The sequence below is a fragment of the Moschus berezovskii genome, chromosome 13, assembly GCF_049115385.1.
Source record: "Moschus berezovskii isolate FMDL1 chromosome 13, NW_MosBer_1.0, whole genome shotgun sequence".
Lineage (NCBI taxonomy): Eukaryota > Metazoa > Chordata > Mammalia > Artiodactyla > Moschidae > Moschus > Moschus berezovskii.
Window position 1 is genome coordinate 14,122,124 of NC_142472.1, and position 25,146 is coordinate 14,147,269.

Below are 25,146 nucleotides of genomic sequence, written 5' to 3' on the forward strand. Positions count from 1 at the left end.
GTGCTGAATGTTTGTGTCCCCCCAAAAATTTATAGGGCTTCCCTGGTGGCTCAGATGGTAAAGAATCTTCTTGCAATGCAGGAGACTCAGGTTTGATCCCTGGGTGGGGAAGATCCCCTGGAGAAGGAAATGGCAAACCACTCCAGCATTCTTGCCTAGAGAATTCCATGGACAAAAGAGCCTGGCAGGCTACGGTCCATGGGATCACACAGAGTCGGACACTACTGAGTGACTAACACTTTTTTCTTTTCTTTCAAAATTTTTATGTTCTAATCTAATCCTCAATGTGCTGATATTTGGAGATAGGACCTTTAGGAGGTAATTAGGTCATAAGGGTGAAGTCCTCATAAATGGGATTAGTGCTATTACAAGAAGAGATCCTAGAGCTAGCTTACTCTCTTTTTGTCATGTAAAGATCCAAGGAGAAATTAGAAAATGCAGCCTAGAACAGGGTCTTCACCAGCACCTGACCATGCTGGCACATTGATCTTGGTCTACCAGCCTCCATACTGTACTATTTTTTTACATATCTATTTCAGTAATAAGCAAGTAAACAGAAAATCAATAGGGATGTACAGATGATTTGAATAATAAAATCCCCAAACTTTACTTAATGAATATTGATAGAAAAATACACATTACATAGCATATGTTCTTGCAAAGCACAAATGTAACAATTAAAAACCATTTGTAGATTCTGGGCTGTAAACTGAATCTCATAAAAACTAGACTAATGTTCTAGTTTTCTTTTGGTGATTGATTTCTAGCTTAATTATACTGTAGTCAAAAAATATACTTTGCTCTTTCAGCAGCAGGGTTTGAACAGCATGGGTCCACTTATACACAATTTTTTTTCAGTAGTAAATACTGCAGAATCATGTCATCTGTGATTGGCTGACTCTACAGATGTGGAACTTTGAGTAAGGGCCAACTATGAGTGGATTTTCAACTGCTCACGGGGTCAGTGCGTCTGACCCCTGCATTGTTCAAGGGTCAAGTGTACTTCGTATGATTTTAGTCTTTGAAAATTTTATGAGATTTGCAAAATTCCATTATAAAAGGATATGTAAAATACTGATCTTTGTCACCTTTAAATGTGTTTTGCAGAAAACAAGTGGTCATAGTCGTTTGGGGGTTATTTATAATCCTACATCAAAAATAGATGAAGAAAACACAACTATTTCCAGAGGAATTCTGGCAGCTTTTCTTACACTGAAAAACAGCTTTTTGAGAAACTTTCTCAGGAAACTGGCAGAAGAAAAAACTGCTGCAGCTATTTACTCTGGAAAGAAAATTAAAACGTTGCTTACTGAGGTTAGTAGCTATTTGTTTGAAATAATACATGCATATCTGTTGCATATTTCAAAAATATTTCAGTGTGCCAAAAAATCAATAAGTATAATCAAATGGGGATCATAAGCTTTACAGTGGGAAAGGTCCTCATTAAATGATATGGCTTTGCATAGAAGCACTGAACATATCAAATTTCAGATATTTCAACTACTACTCAATGATCTTAAAGTTAATGGCTTTCTAGTTTGGATATGTACTTACATGAAGAATTGGAAGTTAAAGGAATATGTAAATAATCCTCAGTTATTTCACTGAAGGGATCCAGTACAGGGAAAAATTCTAAGGTAAAAGATGATGCTCTGAAAGAAAGACTCATTAATCCATTCAAAAAATTTATTGATTGACTCCCAGACAATGGGGATAATACTTGTGAACAAGGCAGATAGAATCCCTGTTCTTATGGACTTACATTGTAATGGGAAAGAAAAGGTAAGTGGTGCTAGAAAAAAAATATATAAGTAAGTATACTGTTTGAGGGATGTTCTTTTAGCTAGAGTGGTCAAGGGAAGGCATCTCTAAAGAGCTGTTGTTTGGGCAAAGCTCTGAATGAAATGAGAAATCAAGCCATGGAAAGTCTGTAAGAAGAATATACCAGATTCAAAAACACAGTGGATCTGAAGAAAGTATTTACAGGAGGACATGGTCAACTATGCCAGATGTCTTGAAATTAGGCTTCATAAGGGACCATTTTATTTGTTAAGGTGGTCATTGGTGACTGATAAGAATAGTTTCAATGAAGTAGTAGGTATAAAGGTGAACTAGAGTCAAGAGGGAAAGGGAAATCAGAAAAGAGAGACAGCAAGTATTCGTAGCTTTCTAAAGGAATTTTCCCATGTGGAGAACAGAGAAATATTGTGTAGCTAGAATAGGACTTGAGTTCAGGGAAGGATTTCACTTTTTTGGTATGCTAATGAGAACAGTCCATCCAAATATGAGAAAGGGTGATATGGAGAGAAGGGAGCAAAGTGGAAGGATGTTTCTTGAGTAGAAAAGAGGTGCTGGGACCCAATGCACAAGTTGTAAGTATTGGTTTAAAGAACAGGGTAGATTTATTTGGTGGTAGCCAGATGAGTACTTCTCTTCTGATTGATTCCATTTTCAGAAAAAAGTCAGATCATTAGCTAAGTATTAGGATGGGAGTAGGGACTCATTGGAAAAGACTCTGATGCTGGTAGCGATTGGGGGCAGGAGGAGAAGGGGACGACAGAGGATGAGATGGCTGGATGGCATCACCGACTCGATGGACATGAGTTTGGGTAGGCTCCAGGAGTTGGTGATGGACAGGGAGGCCTGGCGTGCTGTGGTTCATGGAGTCACAAAGAGTCGGACACGACTGAGCGACTGAACTGAACTGAACTGAGGTGCTCTTAGAGGTTGGAGGGAAGAGGAGAGAATGTCAAGTATTTTCCTATTGTTCTGAGAGTGAGAAAGTGAATCAACAGTGGTATAGGAAAATTTCTGAGGGCTCTATTGAGATTAGTGACCATAACTGAAAGTGAGATCAGTGTTGGCCGCACACGTTTCTCCAGCCATCCTAACACTGTTTGGATCCTGTCGCAGAGTAAACAGAATTATGTTTAACCAGAGTTGAGGTTTTGCCAGGTTATTATAACTGAGAGGAGGCATTCAAGGGAACTGAGCATGCACTGTTTTTGCTATGGTAAAGGGCTCTGAGGTAGGGCTTGGTTAGGAGGAAAATTATGATGTGGCAAGCACGATAGACAATAAGTGGTTGGATCAAGGGACTGAAGGGTTGTCTAATAGTTGTCCTGGTGACACTGGAGTGAATGAGCTGGAGGGTCAGCAGCTTGTGATCAGAGAAGAATTGACTGAGAGATTCTGAAAGTGAAGTTCTAGGGCTACACTGTCTGATACTGTAGCCGCCAACTTCATGTGGCTGTTTTAAATAAAATTACAGTAAATTTCTCAATCATACTAACCAGATTTCTAGAGCTCAGTACCCACCTGTGGCTGTGCCTTGGGCAGGCAGGGAACCTTTTCTGATATTGTAGGTGTTCCAGGAATATGATAAAAATGCAGAAGGCAAGGCCCACCCTGGATCTACCCCAGTACAATCTTTATTTTAACAAGACACCCAGGTGATTTGTATGCATATTAATGTTTGAAAGAATCCACCTTCAATGAGGGAGACCTGGGTTAGATCCCTGGGTTGGGAAGATCCCTTGGAAAAGGGAAAGGCTACCCACTTCAGCATTCTGGTCTGGAGAATTACATGAACTGTATAGTCCATGGGGTCGCAAAGAGTCGGACATGACTGAGTGACTTTCACTTAATGTTTGATACACACTGAGATGGATAATATTACTTTTGTATTTCAGAATTTAAATGCACTATTACTAAACTGGTTTTGTGGGATTGGAATGAGACAGAGTATTTTTATTTTAACCAGTATTTTTTAGTTGAGCACACCAAAATGGAAGTACTGAGTTCAGAATTTAATAAACATTGTATTTTATTTTTTAATGTTAAATTTTTTAAAATTTGTTCCCTAGCATTTTATTAATCAGTAATCTACCCCACATTCTCAACAAATGTATAGCAAGCTATCTACTTATAAAAGGATTTACAGATATTGTAATTGCCTTGCCAAGAAAGATTCTTTTTTTAAAATGTGATTTCAGAACAAGATGGTACTTTTAAAAATCAAAAGTTAATGTAATTTTAAGTTCCATTATGACTTATTAAAGTAAGCTATGTTAAAAAATATTATTTTGTGTATTTACTGTTCTCTTATTGGTTTTATCATTCTTAACGTATGCCTTAGGGGGCAGATAAAAATGCCTTTGAGAAAAAATACAATACCATTGGAGTGAATATTTTTCGAACTCACCAGTCGTTCTGCCGAGATGTACTTAAATTGAGTCCTGGAGAAAAAGGTGTTGTCAGCAATGGGAGGGTAAGTAGAAAAATTTTTTGCTTACTTTTCTCAGTGACACTGTGATACAAAGGTCTCAAACATTTTCTGTTACAATACACCTGATGCAGTACACACAGAGGATGGTGCTCACGCCAGACAGGCCTCAGCATAAATAAACTGGCCTCTGAGATAATCTAGTTCATGGCACACTCGCTGTGTCTGCACCCCTACCCCCATCCGCGATGACATTGGATGTGGCTGAGGATGTTCTTTGAGGATAGCTTTTATAAGGTAAGTATTAGAACAAGCAGTTTAGTATATATGACAACACTGTAATTGAGAATCACTGTTGTAAATGTGTGTATAAAGTACATTTTAACACCTTTTTTCTTTTTGTAGCTTTTTTCTACAATTGATTATATTAAATAATAATACCTTTGTAAGTTTTGTTGTATAAAGTTATATGTATTAATATAATTTTTTAAAACTATGGGGAAAGTCCCTCCCACCATCCTAATAAAGATTTTTTCTTTTTTAAAAAATTTATTTATTTTTAATTGGAGGATAATTGCTTTGCAATATTGTGTTCGTTTCTGCCATACATCAACATGAATCAGCTATAGGTATACATATTTCCCCTCCATCTTGAATCTTTCTATCTCCCATACCATCCCACCCTCGAGGTTTTACCTTCAGATCCTTTGTTTCTATTCTGCATAGCCTTGTCTGTTTTTTAAATACATAATTATAATCACACTTTTTTCTCTTAATATACTAAAAATATTTTCCAGTTGATTAGGGAGTTGTAATAGATACATACAGAATTAGTGGACGATAGCTGCTTATTAATATTTTTAGTATGATAGACTAGTTTTCTTTCTCAGGTGTGATTTAAGTTTTTAAAAATTGAATCTGGTGCTTAAGTATTTTTAGAAATCAGCTAATGCAGTATGTTTGACATACCTCTGCTTGAACCATCAAATTGTATATCCCTAAGTCATCATCAAAGCTCAGTTTTCTACATTTTTGTGAGTTCTGTTCCCTCTGTGCTTCATTCCCATATCATCATTCCCTTAAAATTATGCTTATTTATTCTTTCTTATTTGAGTCTGTAAATAATAGAAATCGGAGAATAATGAGAGACTCATATCCACAAATTAAGTATTTCTTCTTCAGTGTAACAGTTCTTGTGCTAATTGTGTTAGCTCCTAAAGGTAGTTAGACTCAGGTGCATCTGTGTACAGTGGTGCTGTAAAATTGGTGACAACAGTTGGCATTTATGGTTACAAAAATGTAAAGTCTTAGTGAATTTTGATAGTGAGCTATTTGAAAGCCCAAAAATGGTGTTGCTTTTTTTTTTCTTTAGCAGTTTCTTTGGGAAGAAAAAACTTTTTAGAACAGTTTTAAAGTATAAGGCTACCTTTGACTTTGTCAGGCATTTTAAGGGATAAAAAGGAAAAAGTTACAGCCTGCTCTATATATTAATTTGCCTTTTGGTTATACATGATGGAAAAGCTACTCTGTGTTTTCTTTGTCATGGCTTAATATAATTCAGCCATGATAATATTGTTATCAATATTAGTGATAAATATTATAGTTATGTTCAGCTTATTTGTTTTAAACTCTTTTCTTCTCATTTTCCTTGAAATTTACAAAAGGATTTAGCTGTAATCTTGCCATGAACCAAATGTTCTTCTGGAATCCAAGAGTATAGGAGTGAAAAAACATGTTTTTGTGGAGTTTACATTGTGATGCGCAGGGAACAAAAACAGTGTCCTTATTTATACAGGGTTGTTTGGACAGAGAACCAAAAGAGGTGAGAGAACAAACTGTTGCATATCTGGAAGAATGTTCTAGGTAGAGGGAACAGGGAGTACAGAGTCCTGAGATGAACTCATGTCTGTGTGTTCTAAGAATAGCAGATATGAGGAGAACAGGAGAGAAGTAGCTGGGGGCCAGATCAGGTGCGGTTTTACTCTGAATGAGTTGAAAAACTCATTGTTCTGGAGAGGGGACTGACATAAACTGACTTACATTTTATTTGAATCATTAGTGGCTATTACATTGAGAATAAACTGTAGAGGTTGGGAAGCCAGTTAGGAGCTATTACAGTAGACCACGTGAGAGCTGATGGTGGCCTGGACCAGAATGGCTCTAGTGGAAATAGAGAGAAGCAGACGTGAGATGTATTTTGAAGGAAGGGTGAACAGGAATTGCCTATAGATTTGCTGTGGGATGTGAGAGAACTGCATGACCAGCAGAATGAAGTTGCATTGTTTTAAGGTAAGGAAGACTTGCAGGAGAAGTGGGCTTGTTCAGAAGAAAAGGAAGATCAGGTAGAGAATTTAGTTCTGCATATAGTAAGAGCTCAGTGTTCCGTCCTGGACCTGTGAGTAGACTGGTTGAGTCAGCAACTGGACATGAGTTAAACTCAGGGGAGAGGTCAGGACTGGAGATAGTTAGGAAGTCAAATACGTTGACTTTTTATGTTGAGTAATGAAAAATTATAATTTTGATTATCTTTGTAGGATTGTGGTTTGAATAGAAAAATGTGATATATCTGAAAATAAGTACTGTGGTTTCTGAACTATCATGTAATACTTATCTTGTTACTGTGTCTCAAGAGTAATGCTTTTATAAAACACAATAATCATAGCAATTGTAGCAGGTAGCTATAATTCTGAACCAGATAATTTAGTGTTCAAAATAATTCTGACATTTTAGAATCAGTCTTCATTTTGAACCTGTCCAAATGTTTACATTAGAATTGAAACATATTCAAAGTTAAAATTGTTTATAAATGATCAAAACTAGGGAGTATTGATGATCTCATGCTTTCTTACTGGCATGCTAAATAATTTAAAACCTATTTTAATATTAAATAAAACCCTAAATAATACTGTTGCTATTGGTTTGGCCAAAAAGTTTGTTTAGGTTTTTCCATAACATCTTATAGAAAAATCTGAATGAACTTTGTAGCTAATCCAATATAATTATTATTCTTATTACACTACATAATAAATAAATTTGCCAACAAAGGTCCTTATAGTCAAAGCTGTGATTTTTCTAGTAGTCATGTGTGGATGTGAGAGTTGGACCATAAAGAAGGCAGAGCACTGAAGAATTGATGTTTCTGAACTGTGATGTTGGAGATTCTTGAGAGTCCTGGGACTGAAAGGAGATCACACTAGTCAATCCTAAAGGAAATCAGTCCTGAAGATTCATTGGAAGGACTGATGCTGAAGCTCCAATACTTTGGCCACCTGATGCAAAGAACTGACTTATTAGAAAAGACCCTAATGCTTGGAAAGACTGAAGCAGGAGGATAAGGTGACAGCAGAGGACGAGATGGTTGGATGGCATCACCAACTCAGTGGACATGAGTATGAGCAAGCTCTGGGAGATGGTGAAGGACAGGGATGCCTGGCATGCTGTAGTCCATGGGGTTGCAGAATCAGACATGACTGAGTGACTGAACAGTGGTTATGCCACATATTTACAAATTACTGAAAGACATGGTACAGCAGAGAGTAGGGAAACAAGCGAGGCCTTTTTGTTTAGCAGGACATTTTGGATTCAGACTCCAGTTACACCATTAATTATATGACCTTTGTCATAAAGTTTGTTCATTTGGACAGTAGAAAAAGTAATAGTATGTTTTACAAAGTTGTCAGAGGGTTAAATATGTTTTTACACCTAAAGCACATAGAATGGCCCTAGGCATAGAGAAAATTTTCAGTAAATATTAACTTTTCTTTTCTCTAAATCTCTGAAGGCTGTCATGAGAAATATTGGGTACTTTTACAGATTTTGGTGGCTCAGAGGGTAAAGTGTCTGCCTGCAATGTGGGAGACCCGGGATCGATCCCTGGGTCGGGAAGATCTCCTGGAAAAGGCAGGTGCAACCCACTCCAGTATTCTTGCCTAGAACATCCCATGGACAGAAAAGCCTGGTAGGCTACGGTCCATGGGGTTGCAAAAAGTCAGACACGACTAAGTGACTTCACTTTTACTTTTCACTTTTCACAGATTTTATGTTCACTGAGAGTCAGTATAGAGTCAGGGCCAGTGGATGAAACTTCAACAAGTAGAGAGAGATTTTTGCTCAGTGTGTGCATGAACATTTTAACAGAGTTTTCTAAAATGTTAATGATCTGTCAAATGAGGTAGTTCATTTCTGTTACAGCAGTTATTCTGTTTAACTGAAAAGTCACATTTCCAAAATGTTGTAAAGAAGATTTACGCTCCAGATAGGTTTTATTGTACTTTTATATGATTTTCAAATCTAATGTTCCATTTCTCAATTTGGCCCTTATGTGATTTTACACTAACATTTTATTCCACAAACATTATATTCAACTTTAAGTAGAAGAACTAAAACACAGAAAAACAGAGTTTCTGCTAGCTATTTGAACTTACATAGGTAAAATAGTGCCAGTTTTCTGGTGAATTTAATCAGTACAGATGCCCAATCTTGTTAATCCCTGAGGAAAATAATTTGAGATTGTATTTCCTTTTTTTGAGTTATTAACAAAAAACTACTTGGTCACTAAAAGTGATATAGATAAAATTCAGCTAGTTTCCAGGCCTATCCTATCCATAGTCCAAAAATATAACATTGAAAGTGCTTGGAAAGTTAACCTTAAAATTGGCAACCCTCTTAAGGAAAGAAGTATTGATATGTGTACTTTTGGTATTATAGCACCTATTTTTTGTACATTTAAAAGACCAGGTTTTATGTTTAAAGTGAAATGTGGTATTTATTGAGCTGGATGCCAGTATTCCAGCTAATTTCACCTTTGTTATGTGCAAATGAGAAAAGATTGAAGATCTGTACTTTATTAATTTTTGGAAAATATTAATTGCAGAAGCATATGAAGGGGAAGTAAGAAAATCCACTGCAACTGTTTCATTCTGGTCTTTTGCCAAGGGAAAAAAAAAACATGCTGGTTGATATGTTTTCTAATTTTCTTTAAGTCTAATTATTCATAAGACTATGCCAGGGCTCACCTTCTATATCAAGGCTTATTATGCTTATACTATTATGATGATGCACATATTAGCTTCCCCCCAAAATGATAATGGTAGCACAGTTGGAATGGTTGTGATGGGATAGACAGCCTGAGAAATTAGGTGTCTGGCAAGTTTACAGCTTCCCACTTCTGCAGTTACTGATTTAAAACTAACCTATATGACCTTGCTATGCTCCAGCAGTTTATACAACATCAGTTAGATGAAGATTGGTTGGTATTATTAAGAAATTATCTGATTTGTCTCTTGGTTTTGCTCTTTTATGCCTTATTTGTATATTCATATATGTATAGTATAGACTAAAATTAAGAGATTAAATAGTAAAGGTTGAAAGTAAAAGATTTATGGAATGTAATTATTTGAATAATTTACTTTAAAATGAAAAGTCTTAGGTTTTTGAAAGCATTATGTTTCAAAGTAAAACTTTCAAATGGAAATAATATGCTGATTTTTTTTTGCCATGTTGATTTTGGTATTTATACAAATGTTAACTTGTAATCTCGAAGTGAGGAAATACTTTTCTTGTGTTTCCCAGTGGATTTAGTAAATGGTGGGATAAATAACCACTATCTGTTTAATCAGTTTTTGCTTAAAGAAATATCTATTTGATAAGAAAATACCTGTCACAGATTGGGATCTTGTAGAAGACACACAATAATATAATTGTTTTTATTTTTAAGTTCTTAGGACCTTTAGGTGAAGACTTCCTTGCAGAAGATTTTTACTTGTTGGAAAAGATAACATTTACTAAGTTAGTAGAGAACATTGAAGACATTGTTGAAAATACAGAAATCAACTCAAAGAAGTAAGTATTTAAAATCATAAGAGCATTTCATTTTGGAGTTTGGTATTTTGCCTCTGATTTCTTTTTAAGATTAGAAAGTGTTTCAGGTACCAACCGAAGATACAATAAAAGACATGTAGGGAATATAAAGAAATAGTAGAAAATACCATTTGCTCACCACTACCAAACTGTAAGATGTTAATATTTTATTTGCCTTGGATCTATCTCTTTTGTTTTCTTTCCATCCGTCCCATTCTCCTCCCTCCCCAAGAGGTAGCCATTTTCTCAGATGTTGAATGCATTATTCCTCTATTTGCCTTTATACTTTTGCTTCATATGTAAATATCTATTATTAATGTTTATTGTGTTAAAGCCTTGACTTTTTTAAAGATATGCTATTATACACAGGCTCCTTTTGCATTCTGCTTCTGTAGGAACTTTATCCATTTTCCCATTTTCATGTATATAGACTGAACTTATTCACTTCAATTTCTTTCTAGTATTTTGTGAATATATTGTAATTCATTTATATATTTCATTACTGATGTACAATTAACTTGCCTTTAGTTCATTACTATTATGCAGATACTATAATGAACTTAGTTTACATGTTTCCTTGTGCAGTGTATGAGTTTCTTTAGACTAAAGGAGTGTTGTTACTGGGTTTAGGATAGACATACCTTCAGCTTTATCAGATATTGCTAAATTCTGTCCTTCAAAGGAATTGGAGCAGTTAACACTCCTACCAGTTCTTGTTTCCTGAAGTCCTCACCAATACTTGGTGTTACCCAACCTGTTCATTTCCTATCTATGGATATGAAATTGCATCTTGTTTTTTTTTTTTTAATTTATTTTTAATTGAGTGATCGGAGAGGGAAATGGCAACCCACTCCAGTACTCTTGCCTGGAAACTCCCATGGACAGAGGAGACTGGTAGGCTGCAGTCCATGGGGTCGCTAAGGGTCGGACACGACTGAGCGACTTCACTTTTCACTTTGATCCATTGGAGTAGGAAATGGCAACCCACTCGGTGTTCTTGCCTGGAGAATCCCAGGGACGGGGAGCTTGGGGGGCTACCATCTATGGGGTCGCACAGAGTCGGACACGACTGAAGTGACTTAGCAGTTAGCAACTGAGTGATAATTGCTTTAAATCTTGTATTACTTTCTGCCATACATCAACGTGAATCAGCCATAGGTATACGTATGTCCCCTCCCTCTTGAATGCATCCTGTTTTAATTTACAATTCCTTTCTAGAAAACAAGGAAGTGCATCTTGTTTTAATTCTACTTCCTTGTCTTCTAGTAAAGTTGAATATCTTCTCACATGATTGTTTTAATTTGTTTGCTCTTCTGTAAAAGATATGTTCGTGCTTTTTGCTTAGTTATCTGTTGGGTTTTCTTCTTTCAGCGATTTATAAACATGTGGTATATGTATCTTTATCAGTAATAAAATATACTATTCCAGTTTGTGGTTTGGCTATTCAACTGTAACTTTTTACAAAGAAGTTTTTTTTTAATGTCAAAATATTCTCTGGGTTTTTCCTTCGTAATTTGTGATCTATATGTGAAGGGAAGGGTGTGTACTCGTGTGTGTGTGTATAGTGTGTATAAATATTTCCCTTGGTCTGAATTCATAAAGGTATTCTCCTTTATTCTAAAAGTTTTACAGTTTTGCTTTTTTTCTGATGTATGTCTTTTAATTCTTCTTAGATCTTTATACTGTTCCACTGATGTCCTGCCTTATGCAGTCCCACGTTCTAACTACCACAGCCTTATAATAAATTTCCATATTAGATAGTGAAAAACACTCCTGCTACTTCTTCAAAGTTGTCTTGACCTTTTTTTTTGGCTACATTTTCATATAAATATTATTAGACCAGAATAACAAGTTCTACAGAAAACCTTCCTTCCTGCTGTTTTTATGGGAATTTCCTTGAATTTATTGTTTAAAAAGAATTGCCATCTTTATGTAATATTGTATTATCTTACACATTAAATATATATATATTATTTATATGAAACTATACACACATATATACATACATACATATATATGTAGGTAGGTAAGTAGGTAGACAGACACACTTATTCAGGGTCTTTAGAGTTCCTTTTGGGCTTCCCTGGTGGCTCAGCTGGTAAAGAATCTGCCTGTAGTGCGGGAGACCTGGATTTGATCCCTAGGTTGGGAAGATCCCCTGGAGGAGGACTTGGCAACCCACTCCAGTGTTCTTGCCTGGAGAATCTTAGTGGACAGAGGAATCTGGTGGCCTACAGTTCGTGTGATTGCAAAGAGTCGAACACAACTGAACAACTAAGCATAGCACAGTATTCCTTTTAGATTCTTCAGTGAAGCTTCCACTCTTTCCCCATGAAGTCTTACACATGTGTTTTTAAATTTATCCCTAGTACTTATGATCTGGCTTTCCTAGTGACTCAGTGGTAAGAATCCTGCCTGCCAATTCAGGAGATGCAGGTTCAATCTCTGGATCAGGAAGATTCCCTGGAAAAGGGAATGGCAACCCATTCCAGTATTCTTACCTGGGAAATCGCAAACAGTCCATAGGGTTGCTAAGAGTCAGACACGACTGAGGAATTAACACACTCACTTTTCCTCTCTTCAGTTCAAAGCACTTTTCAAAAAGAGAAAAACTGACTTGGATAGCTGAAAATTCAGAAAATCTAGGAAAAGTTTTTTGGAGGCCTCAAAGATTTTCTTTTTTTTTTGGTCTCCCTCTCCTCTAAGTACGTAACAGCCCAGTTTAAAAAACATGGGGAACATGTTGACCATAAATATTTCCTCTATTGTGCCTACAATTTTACATATTGGAGATTGTGTGGCTCATTTAAACTTAAGTTTCTAAACCTTTAAGGAAGTTTACGAGTAGATTATGATTTTGATAAATTCTTTTATGTTTATTAAGTGGCAGTTAAATGCAGTGCTCTGTGAAAGATATGGTTTACAAATAGAAATAACATAAAGTGTACAGGAACTCTATATCCAGCAAGAAATGATACAGTAGAGAAATACTGACAATACTGACAAGGTTCTCAACCACTCTGACTCTGAATTTCTTTGTTTATAAAATGGAGATGCCTATCTTTTCTGTTTTTTTTTTTTTACTTAAATTTCAGCTATAATTTTCTGTTATCATTAAACATACACATTTTCATATTTTAATGATAGTCAGCATATCATTCAGTTCAGTTCAGTTCAGTCGCTCAGTCGTGTCCGACTCTCCGCGACCCCATGAATCACAGCACGCCAGGCCTCCCTGTCCATCACCAACTCCCGGAGTTCACTCAAACTCATGTCCACAGAGTCGGTGATGCCATCCAGCCATCTCATTCTCCGTCGTCCCCTTCTCCTCCCGCCCCCAACCTTTCCCAGCATCAGAGTCTTTTCCAGTGAGTCAACTCGTCTCATGAGGTGGCCAAAGTATTGCAGTTTCAGCTTTAGCATCAGTCCCTCCAATGAACATCCAGGATTGATCTCCTCCAGAATGGACTGGTTGGATCTCCTTGCAGTATAAGGGACTCTCAAGAGTCTTCTCCAACACCACAGTTCAAAAGCATCGATTCTTCGGCGGTCAGCCTTCTTCACAGTCCAACTCTCACATCCATACATGACCACGGGAAAAACCATTGCCTTGACTAGACGGACCTTGGTTGGCAAAGTAATGTCTCTGCTTTTTAATATACTATCTAGGTTGGTCATAACTTTCCTTCCAAGGAGCAAGCGTCTTTTAATTTCATGGCTGCAATCAGCATCTGCAGTGATTTTGGAGCCCAAAAAAATAAAGTCTGACACTGTTTCCACTGTTTTTCCATCTATTTCCCATGAAGTGATGGGACCAGATGCCATGATCTTTGTTTTCTGAATGTTGAGCTTCAAGCCAACCTTTTCACTCTCCTCTTTCACTTTCATCAAGAGGCTTTTGAGTTCCTCTTCACTTTCTGCCATAAGGGTAGTGTCATCTGCATATCTGAGGTTATTGATATTTCTCCCGGCAATCTTGATTCCAGCTTGTGCTTCTTCCAGCCCAGCGTTCCTCATGATGTACTCTGCATATAAGTTAAATAAGCAAGGTGACAATATACAACCTTGACGTACACCTTTTCCTATTTGGAACCAGTCTGTTGTTCCATGTCCAGTTCTAACAGTTGCTTCTTGACCTGCATACAGGTTTCTCAAGAGGCAGGTCAGGTGGTCTGGGATTCCCATCTCTTTCAGAATGTTCCACAGTTTATTGTGATCCACACAGTCAAAGGCTTTGGCATAGTCAATAAAGCAGAAATAGATGTTTTTCTGAAACTCTCTTGCTTTCTCCATGATCCAGCGGATGTTGGCAATTTGATCTCTGGTGCCTCTGCCTTTTCTAAAACCTGCTTGAACATCTGGGAGTTCACGGTTTATATACTGCTGAAGCCTGGCTTGGAGAATTTTGAGCATGACTTTACTAGCGTGTGAGATGAGTGCAATTGTGCGGTAGTTTGAGCATTCTTTGGCATTGCCTTTCTTTGGGATTGGAATGAAGACTGACCTCTTCCAGTCCTGTGGCCACTGCTGAGTTTTCCAAATCTGCTGGCATATTGAGTGCAGCACTTTCACAGCATCATCTTTCAAGACTTGAAATAGCTCAACTGGAATTCCATCACCTCCACTAGCTTTGTTCATAGTGATGCTTTCTAAGGCCCACTTGACTTCACATTCCAAGATGTCTGGCTCTAGGTCAGTGATCACGTTATCGTGACTATCTTGGTCATATCATTAAATGTACACATTTTCTCTGTCATGGATTTATGAATGTGGTTATATTTAATCTAGGTGTTTATTTTGTGCATTTTTAGTTTTTGAGTGAATTTGAAACCATAGAAATATGGGCTTCTTAACTATATTAAGAATTCTGTGAAAGTAGATATCTTTACCATTTACTTTTTGCTTTTCCAGCCTGCTGTTCTTTCTTCCCTCTGTGGGTCTAAGTGCTTGGATACATAACTAACAACTCAGCAAATTTTGACTAATTGAATGATTCTCTATATGATTATAGATACTATTAGGAATATCACTTATGTGCTTAGCTATCAATCATATCAATGATAAAAAATAGGTCGACCTTAGAGGTAGCAGTCATTTTACTTTTGATAGAATCTACAAGTTTGAGAAACCTATATGCAGGTCAGGAAGCAACAGTTAGAACCAGACATGGAACAACAGACTGGTTCCAAATAGGTAAAGGCGTACGTCAAGGCTGTATATTGTCACCCTGCTTATTTAACTTATATGCAGAGTACATCATGAGAAACGCTGGGCTGGAGGAAGCACAAGCTGGAATCAAGATTGCTGGGAGAAATATCAATAACCTCAGATACGCAGATGACACCACCCTTATGGCAGAAAGTGAAGAGGACTAAAAAGCCTCTTGATGAAAGTGAAATAGGAGAGTGAAAAAGTTGGCTTGAAGCTCAACATTCAGAAAACTAAGATCATGGCATCTGGTTCCATCACTTCATGGCAAATAGATGGGGAAACAGTGGAAACAGTGTCAGACTTTATTTTTGGGGGCTCCAAAATTACTGCTGATGGTGATTGCAACCATGAAATTAAAAGACGCTTACTCCTTGGAAGGAAAGTTATGACCAACCTAGATAGCATATTAAAAAGCAGAGACATTACTTTGCCAACCAAGGTCCATCTAGTTGAGGCTATGGTTTTTCCAGTGATCGTGTATGGATGTGAGAGTTGGACTGTGAAGAAAGCTGAGCGCCAAAGAATTGATGCTTTTGAACTGTGGTGCTGGAAAAGACTCTTGAGAGTCCTTTGAACTACAAGGAGATCCAACCAGTCCATTCTAAGGGAGATCAGTCCTGGGTGTTCATTGGAAGGACTGATGCTAAAGCTGAAACTCCAATACTTTGGCCACCTCATGCGACAAGTTGACCCACTGGAAAAGACTCTGATGCTGGGAGGGATTGGGGGCAGGAGGAGAAGGGGACGACAGAGAATGAGATGGCTGGATGGCATCACCGACTCAGTGGACATGAGTTTGAGTGAACTCTGGGAGTTGGTGATGGATAGGGAGACCTGGCGTGCTGTGATGCATGGGGTCGCAAAGAGTCGGACACAACTGAGTGACTGAACTGAATAAGTTTGGAAGAAAGGTCATTTACATACAGTTTATCTACTGGAGATACTTTGCAGTAAATTGCCCTTTCTTAAGGTATTATATGATAGATGAAATATGGACCTTTCTTCCCCCAAAACTCATTCATTGTTTGTTTCTCTAGCGTGAGTGACCTTATTATGAAAATTGATGCTCTTGTTTCCTCTTTGCCTAAACGTGCCTCTCGGTATGACATCACATTTCTTAAGGAGAGTCACAGGTAAGAATATATTAGTGCTGTGTTTCCTTTCACTGCATCCTTTACTTAGTTATGGCTACATTTGTGCTCATGATATAGCCAAAGTTAAAGTAGAATTAAAAGTTGTTAGACAATAAATGTTTTGATAAGATTAGGAAACAAATTCTAGTTAATTAGATTCTCGTAAATAAATTATTTTGTATATATATATATATATAGGACATGAAGTTTCAAGTAGTAAACCTAATATGATTTGTCTTACTCTCATCTTTCTTCCACACTCAAGTTCATTTGAAATTTTTGCAGTATAATCATTATAAATAATAATAGCTTTATGTTGTCAATGTATAGAAGAGTCCATTACCAAAGAATTCTGCTTAATTAAATGTAGACATATACAGAAGAATTTCCCAGAATGTGTTCCATGGAACATTACTCTGAGATGTTGACAAATATCTTCTGAGGGAGAACCTATCTAGTCAAGTAAATTTAGAGAATACTTTATTCTTTGGGGTGGAGGAGTGAGATTTTTAGTGTGCATCCATTTATTGACAATTATGAGATGTGGTATAGTTAAAAGAAAACAAAAGGTTCATTTTTGGTAAACTGTGCAGTTGAGTAACTATTCATGGAACAGTTTTTTGTTAAAATTTATTATTCCTTAAAAAGTTAGATTTCTAAAAACAGCCATCAGAGAAATACTATTTTAGAATAATAAACTAGTTTATAATTTCACTATATAATACTTCTCCTCTAAGATATTTGAAATAAAATTCATACATACATACAATTATATGGGTCCACAGCGGGAATTTTTTTTTAAATTTAAGGACCACTTAGATTAGGAAAAAATGATCAGTTAGACATTATGTGACTAAACTATAGATTTTACTATCTTTTTCCAATCACTGCTCTTGTAAAACTAAATTGAGACAAATTAGTTTATCATAAACTTAAAATGGCTGGCAATTCTTCCTTATTTTCCAGTTTTATACCTCTCAAAAAAAAAAAAAATACCTGACTTCCTATGTTGTTACAAAGTTAAAACAGTAATTCATTTGGACTGTTCTATACTTTCAATTAAATATATACTTTAAACTTTTCATTGAATTAAATATAGGATTTATTATCTCATACTGGCCTTTTCTGTACTTTAATTTTCCCAACTTTTTACTGTAATGTATAGTTCGTCTTCTATATTTTTTTTTTTTAGGTAATTAATTTATTTTTTATTGGAGGCAAATTATTTTACAATATTATATTGGTTGGTTTTGCAATACATTGATATGAATTTGCCCCGGGTTTACATAAGTTCCCCCTCCTGAACCCCCCTCCCACCTCCCTCCTCCCTTTATCCTCCCTCTGGGTCATCCCCGCATGCCAGCCCCAAGCATCCTATAACATGCATTGACCCTGAACTAGTGATTCGTTTCACATATGACAACATACGTGTTTCAATGCCATTCTCCCAAATCATCCCACCCTCACCCTCTCCCATAGAGTCCCAAAGACTGTTCTATACATCTGTGTCTCTTTTGCTGTCTCGTATACAGGGTTATCATTTGCATCTTTCTAAATTCCATATATATGTGTTAGTATACTGTATTGGTGTTTTTCTTTCTGGCTTACTTCACTCTGTATAATAGGCTCCAGTTTCATCCACCTCATTAGAACTGATTCAAATGTATTCTTTTAATGGCTGAATAATACTCCATTGTGTATATGTACCAAAGCTTTCTTATCCATTCGTCTGCAGATGGACATCTAGGTTGCTTCCATGTCCTGGCTATTATAAACAGTGCTGCAATGAACATTGGAGTACACGTGTCTCTTTCAATTCTGGTTTCCTCAGTGTGTATGCCCAGGAGTGCGATTGCTGGATCATATGGCAGTTCTATTTCCAATTTTTTGAGGAATCTCCACACTGTTCTCCATAGTGGCTGTACTAGTTTGCATTCCCACCAACAGTGTAAGAGGGTTCCCTTCTCTCCACATCCTCTCCAGCATTTATTGCATGTAGACTTTTGGATAGCAGCCATTCTGACTGGTGTGAAATGGTATCTCATTGTGGTTTTGATTTGCATCTCTCTGATTATGAGGGATGTTGAGCATTTTTTCATGTGTTTGTTAGCCATCTGTATGTCTTCTTTGGAGAAATGTCTGTTTAGTTCTTTGGCCCATTTTTTGATTGGGTCATTTATTTTTCTGGAATTGAGCTGCAGGAGCTGCTTGTATTGGAGAAGGAAATGGCAACCCACTCCAGTGTTCTTGCCTGGAGAATCCCAGGGACGGGGGAGCCTGGTGGGCTTCTGTCTATGGGGTCACACAGAGTCGGACACGACTGAAGTGACTCAGCAGCAGCAGCAGCAGCTGCTTGTATAATTTGGAGATTAATCCTTTATCAGTTGCTTCATTTGCTATTATTTTCTCCCATTCTGAAGGCTGTCTTTTCACCTTACTTGTAGTTTCCTTTGCTGTGCAGAAGCTTTTGATTTTAATTAGGTCCCATTTGTTTATTTTTGCTTTTATTTCCAATATTCTGGGAGGTGGGTCATGGAGGATCCTGCTGTGATTTATGTCGGAGAGTGTTTTGCCTACGTTCTCCTCTAGGAGTTTTATAGTTTCTGGTCTTACATTTAGCTCTCTAATCCATTTTGAGTTTATTTTGGTGTATGGTGTTAGGAAGTGTTCTAGTTTCATTCTTTTACAAGTGGCCGACCAGTTTTCCCAGCACCACTTGTTAAAGAGACTGTCTTTTCTCCATTTTATATTCTTGCCTCCTTTGTCAAAGATGAGGTGTCCATAGATGCGTGGATTTATCTCTGGGCTTTCTATTTTGTTCCATTGATCTATATTTCTGTCTTTATGCCAGTACCATACTGTCTTGATGACTGTGGCTTTGTAGTAGAGCCTGAAGTCTGGCAGGTTAATTCCCCCAGTTCCATTTTTCTTCCTCAAGATTGCTTTGGCTATTCGAGGTTTTTTGTATTTCCATACAAATTGTGAGATTATTTGTTCTAGTTCTGTGAAAAATATGGTTGGTAGCTTGATAGGGATTGCATTGAATGTATAAATTACTTTGGGTAGTATACTCATTTTTACAATATTTATTCTTCCAATCCATGAGCATGGTATATTTCTCCATCTATTAGTGTCCTCTTTGATTGCTTTCAGTAGTGTTTTATAGTTTTCTATGTACAAGTCTTTTGTTTCTTTAGGTAGATATATTCCTAAGTATTTAATTCTTTTCGTTGCAACAGTGAATGGAATAGTTTCCTTAATTTCTCTTTCTATTTTCTCATTATTAGTGTATAGGAATGCAAGGGATTTCTGTGTGTTGATTTTATATCCTGCAACGTTACTGTAATCATTGATTAGCTCTAGTAGTTTTCTGGTAGAGTCTCTAGGGTTTTCTGTGTAGAGGATCATGTCATCAGCGAACAGTGAAAGTTTTACTTCTTCTTTTCCAATTTGGATTCCTTTTATGTCTTTTTCTGCTCTGATTGCTGTAGCCAAAACTTCCAGAACTATGTTGAATAGTAGTGGTGAGAGTGGGCACCCTTGTCTTGTTCCTGACTTTAGGGAAGATGCTTTCAGTTTTTCACCATTGAGGATAATGTTTGCTGTGGGTTTGTCATATATAGCTTTTATTATGTTGAGGTATGTCCCTTCTGTTCCCACTTTCTGGAGGGTTTTTATCATAAATGGATGTTGAATTTTGTCAAAGGCTTTCTCTGCATCTATTGAGATAATCATGTGATTTTTATTTTTCAGTTTGTTAATGTGGTGTATTACGTTGACTGATTTGCGGATATTGAAGAATCCTTGCATTCCTGGGATAATGCCCACTTGGTCATGATGTATGATCTTCTTAATATGCTGTTGGATTCTGATTGCTAGAATTTTGTTAAGGATTTTTGCATCTATGTTCATCAGTGATATTGGCCTGTAGTTTTCTTTTTTTGTGGGGTCTTTACCAGGTTTTGGGATTAGGGTGATGGTGGCCTCATAGAATGAGTTTGGAAGTTTCCCTTCCTCAGCAATTTTCTGGAAGAGTTTGAGTAGAATAGGTGTTAGCTCTTCTCTAAATTTTTGGTAGAATTCAGCTGTGAAGCCGTCTGGACCTGGGCTTTTGTTTGCTGGGAGATTTTTGATTACAGTTTCAATTTCCGTGCTTGTGATGGGTCTGTTCAGATTTTCTATTTCTTCCTGGTTCAGTTTTGGAAAGTTGTATTTTTCTAGGAATTTGTCCATTTCTTCCAGGTTATTCATTTTTTTGCCATATAATTCCTGATAGTATTCTCTAATAATCCTTTGTATTTCTGTGTTGTCAGTTGTGATCTCTCCATTTTCATTTCTAATTTTATTGATTTGGTTCTTCTCCCTTTGTTTCTTGATAAGTCTGGCTAGTGGTTTGTCAATTTTATTTACCTTCTCAAAGAACCAGCTTTTGGCTTTGTTGATTTTTGCTATAGTCTCTTTTGTTTCTTTTGCATTTATCTCTGCCCTAATTTTTACAATTTCTTTCCTTCTACTGACCCTGGGGTTCTTCATTTCTTCCTTTTCTAGTTGCTTTAGATGTAGAGTTAGGTTATTTAGTTGACTTTTTTCTTGTTTCTTGAGGTGTGCCTGTATTGCTATGAACTTCCCCCTTAGCACTGCTTTTACAGTGTCCCAGAGGTTTTGGGTTGTTGTGTTTTCATTTTCATTCATTTCTATGCATATTTTTATTTCTCTTTTGATTTCTTCTATGATTTGTTCGTTGTTCAGCAGCGTGTTGTTCAGCCTCCATATGTTGGCATGTTTAATAGTTTTTCTCCCATAATTGAGATCTAATTTTACTGCATTGTGGTCAGAAAAGATGCATGGAATGATTTCAACTTTTTTGAATTTACCAAGGCTAGATTTATGGCCCAGGATGTGATCTATCCTGGAGAAGGTTCCATGTGCACTTGAGAAAAAGGTGAAATTCATTGTTTTGGGGTGAAATGTCCTATAGATATCAATTAGGTCTAACTGGTCTATTGTATCATTTAAAGATTGTGTTTCCTTGTTAATTTTCTGTTTAGTTGATCTATCCATAGATGTAAGTGGGGTATTAAAATCTCCCACTATTATTGCATTATTGTTAATTTCCCCTTTCATACTTGTTAGTAATTGTCTTACATATTGCGGTGCTCCTATGTTGGGTGCATAAATATTTATAATTGTTATATCTTAATCTTGGATTGATCCTTTGATCGTTATGTAGTTTCCTTCTTTGTCTCTTTTCACAGCCTTTGTTTTAAAGTCTATTTTATCTGATATGAGTATTGCTACTCCTGCTTTCTTTTGGTCTCTATTTGCATGGAATATCTTTTTCCATCCCTTCACTTTCAGTCTGTATGTGTCCCTCGTTTTGAGGTGGGTCTCTTGCAGACAACATATATGGGGGTCTTGTTTTTGTTTCCATTCAGCCAGCCTTTGTCTTTTGGTTGGGGCATTCAACCCATTTACGTTTAAGGTAATTATTGATAAGTACGATCCCGTAGCCATTTTCTTTATTGCTTTGGGTTCGAGTTTATACACCCTTTCTGTGTTTCCTGTCTAGAAAAGATCCTTTAGCATTTGTTGGAGAGCTGGTTTGGTTATGCTGAATTCTCTCAGCTTTTGCTTGTCTGTAAAGCTTTTGATTTCTCCTTCATATTTGAATGAGATCCTTGCTGGGTACAGTAGTCTGGGCTGTAGGTTATTTTCTTTCATCACTTTAAGTATGTCTTGCCATTCCCTCTTGGCCTGAAGAGTTTCTGTTGAAAGATCAGCTGTTATCCTTATGGGAATCCCCTTGTGTGTTATTTGCTGTTTTTCCCTTGCTGCTTTTAATATTTGTTCTTTGTGTTTGATCTTTGTTAATTTGATTAATATGTGTCTAGGAGTATTTCGCCTTGGGTTTATCCTGTTGGGGACTCTCTGTGTTTCTTGGACTTGGTTGATTATTTCTTCCCCTATTTTAGGGAAGTTTTCAACTATTATCTCCTCAAGTATTCTTTCATGGTCTTTCTTTTTGTCTTCTTCTTCTGGGATTCCTATGATTCGAATGTTGGAGCGTTTAACATTGTCCCAGAGGTCTCTAATATTGTTCTCATTTCTTTTAATTTGTTTTTCTTTTTTCCTCTCTGTTTCATTTATTTCTACAATTCTATCTTCTAGCTCGCTTATCCTGTCTTCTGCCTCTGTTATTCTACTGTTTGTTCCCTCCAGAGTGTTTCTGATCTCATCTATTGTATTATTCATTGTATATTGACTCTTTTTTATTTCCTCTAAGTCCTTATTAAACCTTTCTTCCATCTTCTCAATCCTTTTCTCCAGGTTATTTATCTGTAACTCCATTTTGCTTTCAAGATTTTGAATCATTTTCACCACCAAAATTCGAAATTCTTTTTCATGTAGATTCCCTATATCTTCCTCTTTTGCTTGTGTTGGTGGGCATTTATCTTGTTCCTTTACTTGCTGGGTATTTCTCTGCTTCTTCATCTTGCTTATAATGCTTTGCTTGGGGTGGCCTTTCCCTCTTCTGGCCGTTTGTGGAGTTCTCTTTATTATGTAGTTTCCTTGCTGTGTGTGGGGTTGGACAGGTGACTTGTCAAGGTTCCCTGGTTATGGAAGCCTGTGTCGGTGTTCTGGTGGGTGGAGCTGGATTTGTTCTCTCTGGAGTGCAATGAAGTGTCCAGTAATGAGTTATGAGATGTCAGTGGGTTTGGAGTGACTTTGGGCAGCCTGTATATTGAAGCTCAGGGCTAGTTTCCTGTGTTACTGGAGAATTTGCGTGGTATGTCTTGCTCTGGAACTTGTTGACCCTTGGGTTTAGCGTAGGTATGGAGACGTTTGATGAGCTCCTATCGATTAATGTTCCCTGGAGTCAGGACTTCTCTGGTGTTCTCAGGATTCAGGCTTAAGCCTCTTGCCTCTGGTTTTTGGTCTTATTCTTGGAGTAGTCTCTAGACGTCTCTATCTGTCATTTCCAAGGTGGTTCCCTCTGTTTTAGCTTCTGTCTGCTGGTCTCTTCAGTGTCTAATTTCCGCCCTGGTACTAGGGGGTGGGTGGACACTTTTTAAGGCTCAGTTGTTCAGTCCTGTTCTCCTTTCGAAGACAATGGGCTGCTTTTCTGGGTGCCTGACGTCCTCTGCCAGCATTCAGAAGTTGTTTTGTGGACTTTACTCGCGCTCAAATGTTCTTTTGATGAATTTGTGGAGGAGAGAGTGGTCTCGCCGTCCTATTCCTCTGCCATCTTGTTCCAAATCCCCGTCTTCTATCTTAGAACTTGGATCAGTGAAAGACTGAATGGAAAGGACAGAGGGAAGGAAGTATGGAGAGCGTGACTGAAGTCAAGATAATATGATACATTTGGGTGTTTTTCCCCTGAGCTTCCCTGTTAATAATATGTTGGGCTTTAAAAACTATTAAATTTAATAAAAGTACTGAGTAACTAATTTTATCATTCTCAAATATGAGGAAATACAATTAGCTAACAAAAAAGCATCTTTGTTTTATTTTTTACATTGTATGATCCATGAGAATTTGAGGAGCTTAAAATATTTAGAGTTTTTTCCACTAAAATAGTATTGTTCTCTGAAGAGTTTTTTAAATTATTTATTCATAATTTCTTACTTGCATTTTCTCTAATCGTCTGGGATTTTCTGGTTTGTTGAACACAGACATTAAACTTTTAAATTTGCATTTTCTTCTATGAAGAAATAGCCAGGCTTTTTTAATCCAGTGAAAAAGAAATTTATAAGACTGTACATAGCTAAGATTAAGATTAATTCAGCAATTGAGTAGTCTTAACTCATCATCTTTCATCATATTTTTTATTTTTCTAGCATTATAAAGATAAATTCTGTAGAGAATGATATGTCCTTCGATGTCATTGCTATTGTTGATCCATTGACAAGAGAAGCACAGAAGATGGCACCGTTATTAATCGTAAGATAATTTTACATTTTATTAAACAGTATGCATATATTTATTATATGATATATACTGCTTTTATTTTGAAATTCATAATCGTTTCAAGTTTGTTTTCAAGTGTAATCAAATGTTTGGTCTTGATTCTTTATTTCATACAACATTCTAAATAGATTGTCGTGTTTCAATGTAGAAAATGAAATGATAGAGCTGTGCCTGGGGTATTATGGCAGGACCAGATTAGGTGTTAATAAGGACATAATTGTTGTCCCCATCACCCCAAAACCCTAATCTCCAATGTGACTGTATTTGGAAATAGGGACTTGGGTAAGTAAGTAAGGTTAAATGAAGTGTTAAAGTTTGGGCTGTAATCCAGTAGGATAAATAGCCTTATAAGAAGAGGAGAAGAGATCATTCTCTCATATACAGAGAAGAGGTCATGTGAGTACACCGCAACATGGCAGCCACCTAAAAGCCGGGAAGAGAGCCCTCTCCAGGAACTGAGTCTGCCAACACCCTGACATGAAATAAATTTCTATAGTTCCAGCCACCCGGTCTGTGGTGATTTATTATGGCAGCCTGAGCTAACTGATACAAGTGTCTTCCCATGGTCATCTTTCTTTCCCCTGGTATGGAGAATGGCTTCTGGAGAAGCAGATGTCTAAGTTTAATGAGTATAATAAGCTTAGAGTATACTAAGTAACATTAACTATACAGGGGAAGCTAGTGGAAGAAAAAGCAAAAAAGTTGTGTTCAAGAGGTTTGGACAAACAAAGTTCCAAAGAGTTCCAAAGA

The 25,146-nt window shown here is 36.9% G+C and overlaps 1 protein-coding gene across 3 annotated transcripts in view; it reads left to right on the forward strand.

Annotated features, from left to right (window-relative positions):
* UGGT2 (UDP-glucose glycoprotein glucosyltransferase 2) overlaps positions 1 to 25,146 on the forward strand; it is a 140,779-nt gene that overhangs the window by 75,726 nt on the left and 39,907 nt on the right. Inside the window, exons 21-25 of one of the 3 annotated variants that reach the window (XM_055426570.2) lie at positions 1,108 to 1,314; positions 4,139 to 4,270; positions 9,942 to 10,066; positions 16,333 to 16,428; positions 24,267 to 24,369. In XM_055426570.2, coding sequence (XP_055282545.2) covers positions 1,108 to 1,314; positions 4,139 to 4,270; positions 9,942 to 10,066; positions 16,333 to 16,428; positions 24,267 to 24,369 — 663 coding nt within the window. The remainder of the gene's footprint in view (positions 1 to 1,107; positions 1,315 to 4,138; positions 4,271 to 9,941; positions 10,067 to 16,332; positions 16,429 to 24,266; positions 24,370 to 25,146) is intronic. The other 2 variants (XM_055426572.2, XM_055426573.2) reach the window with 2 other exon arrangements.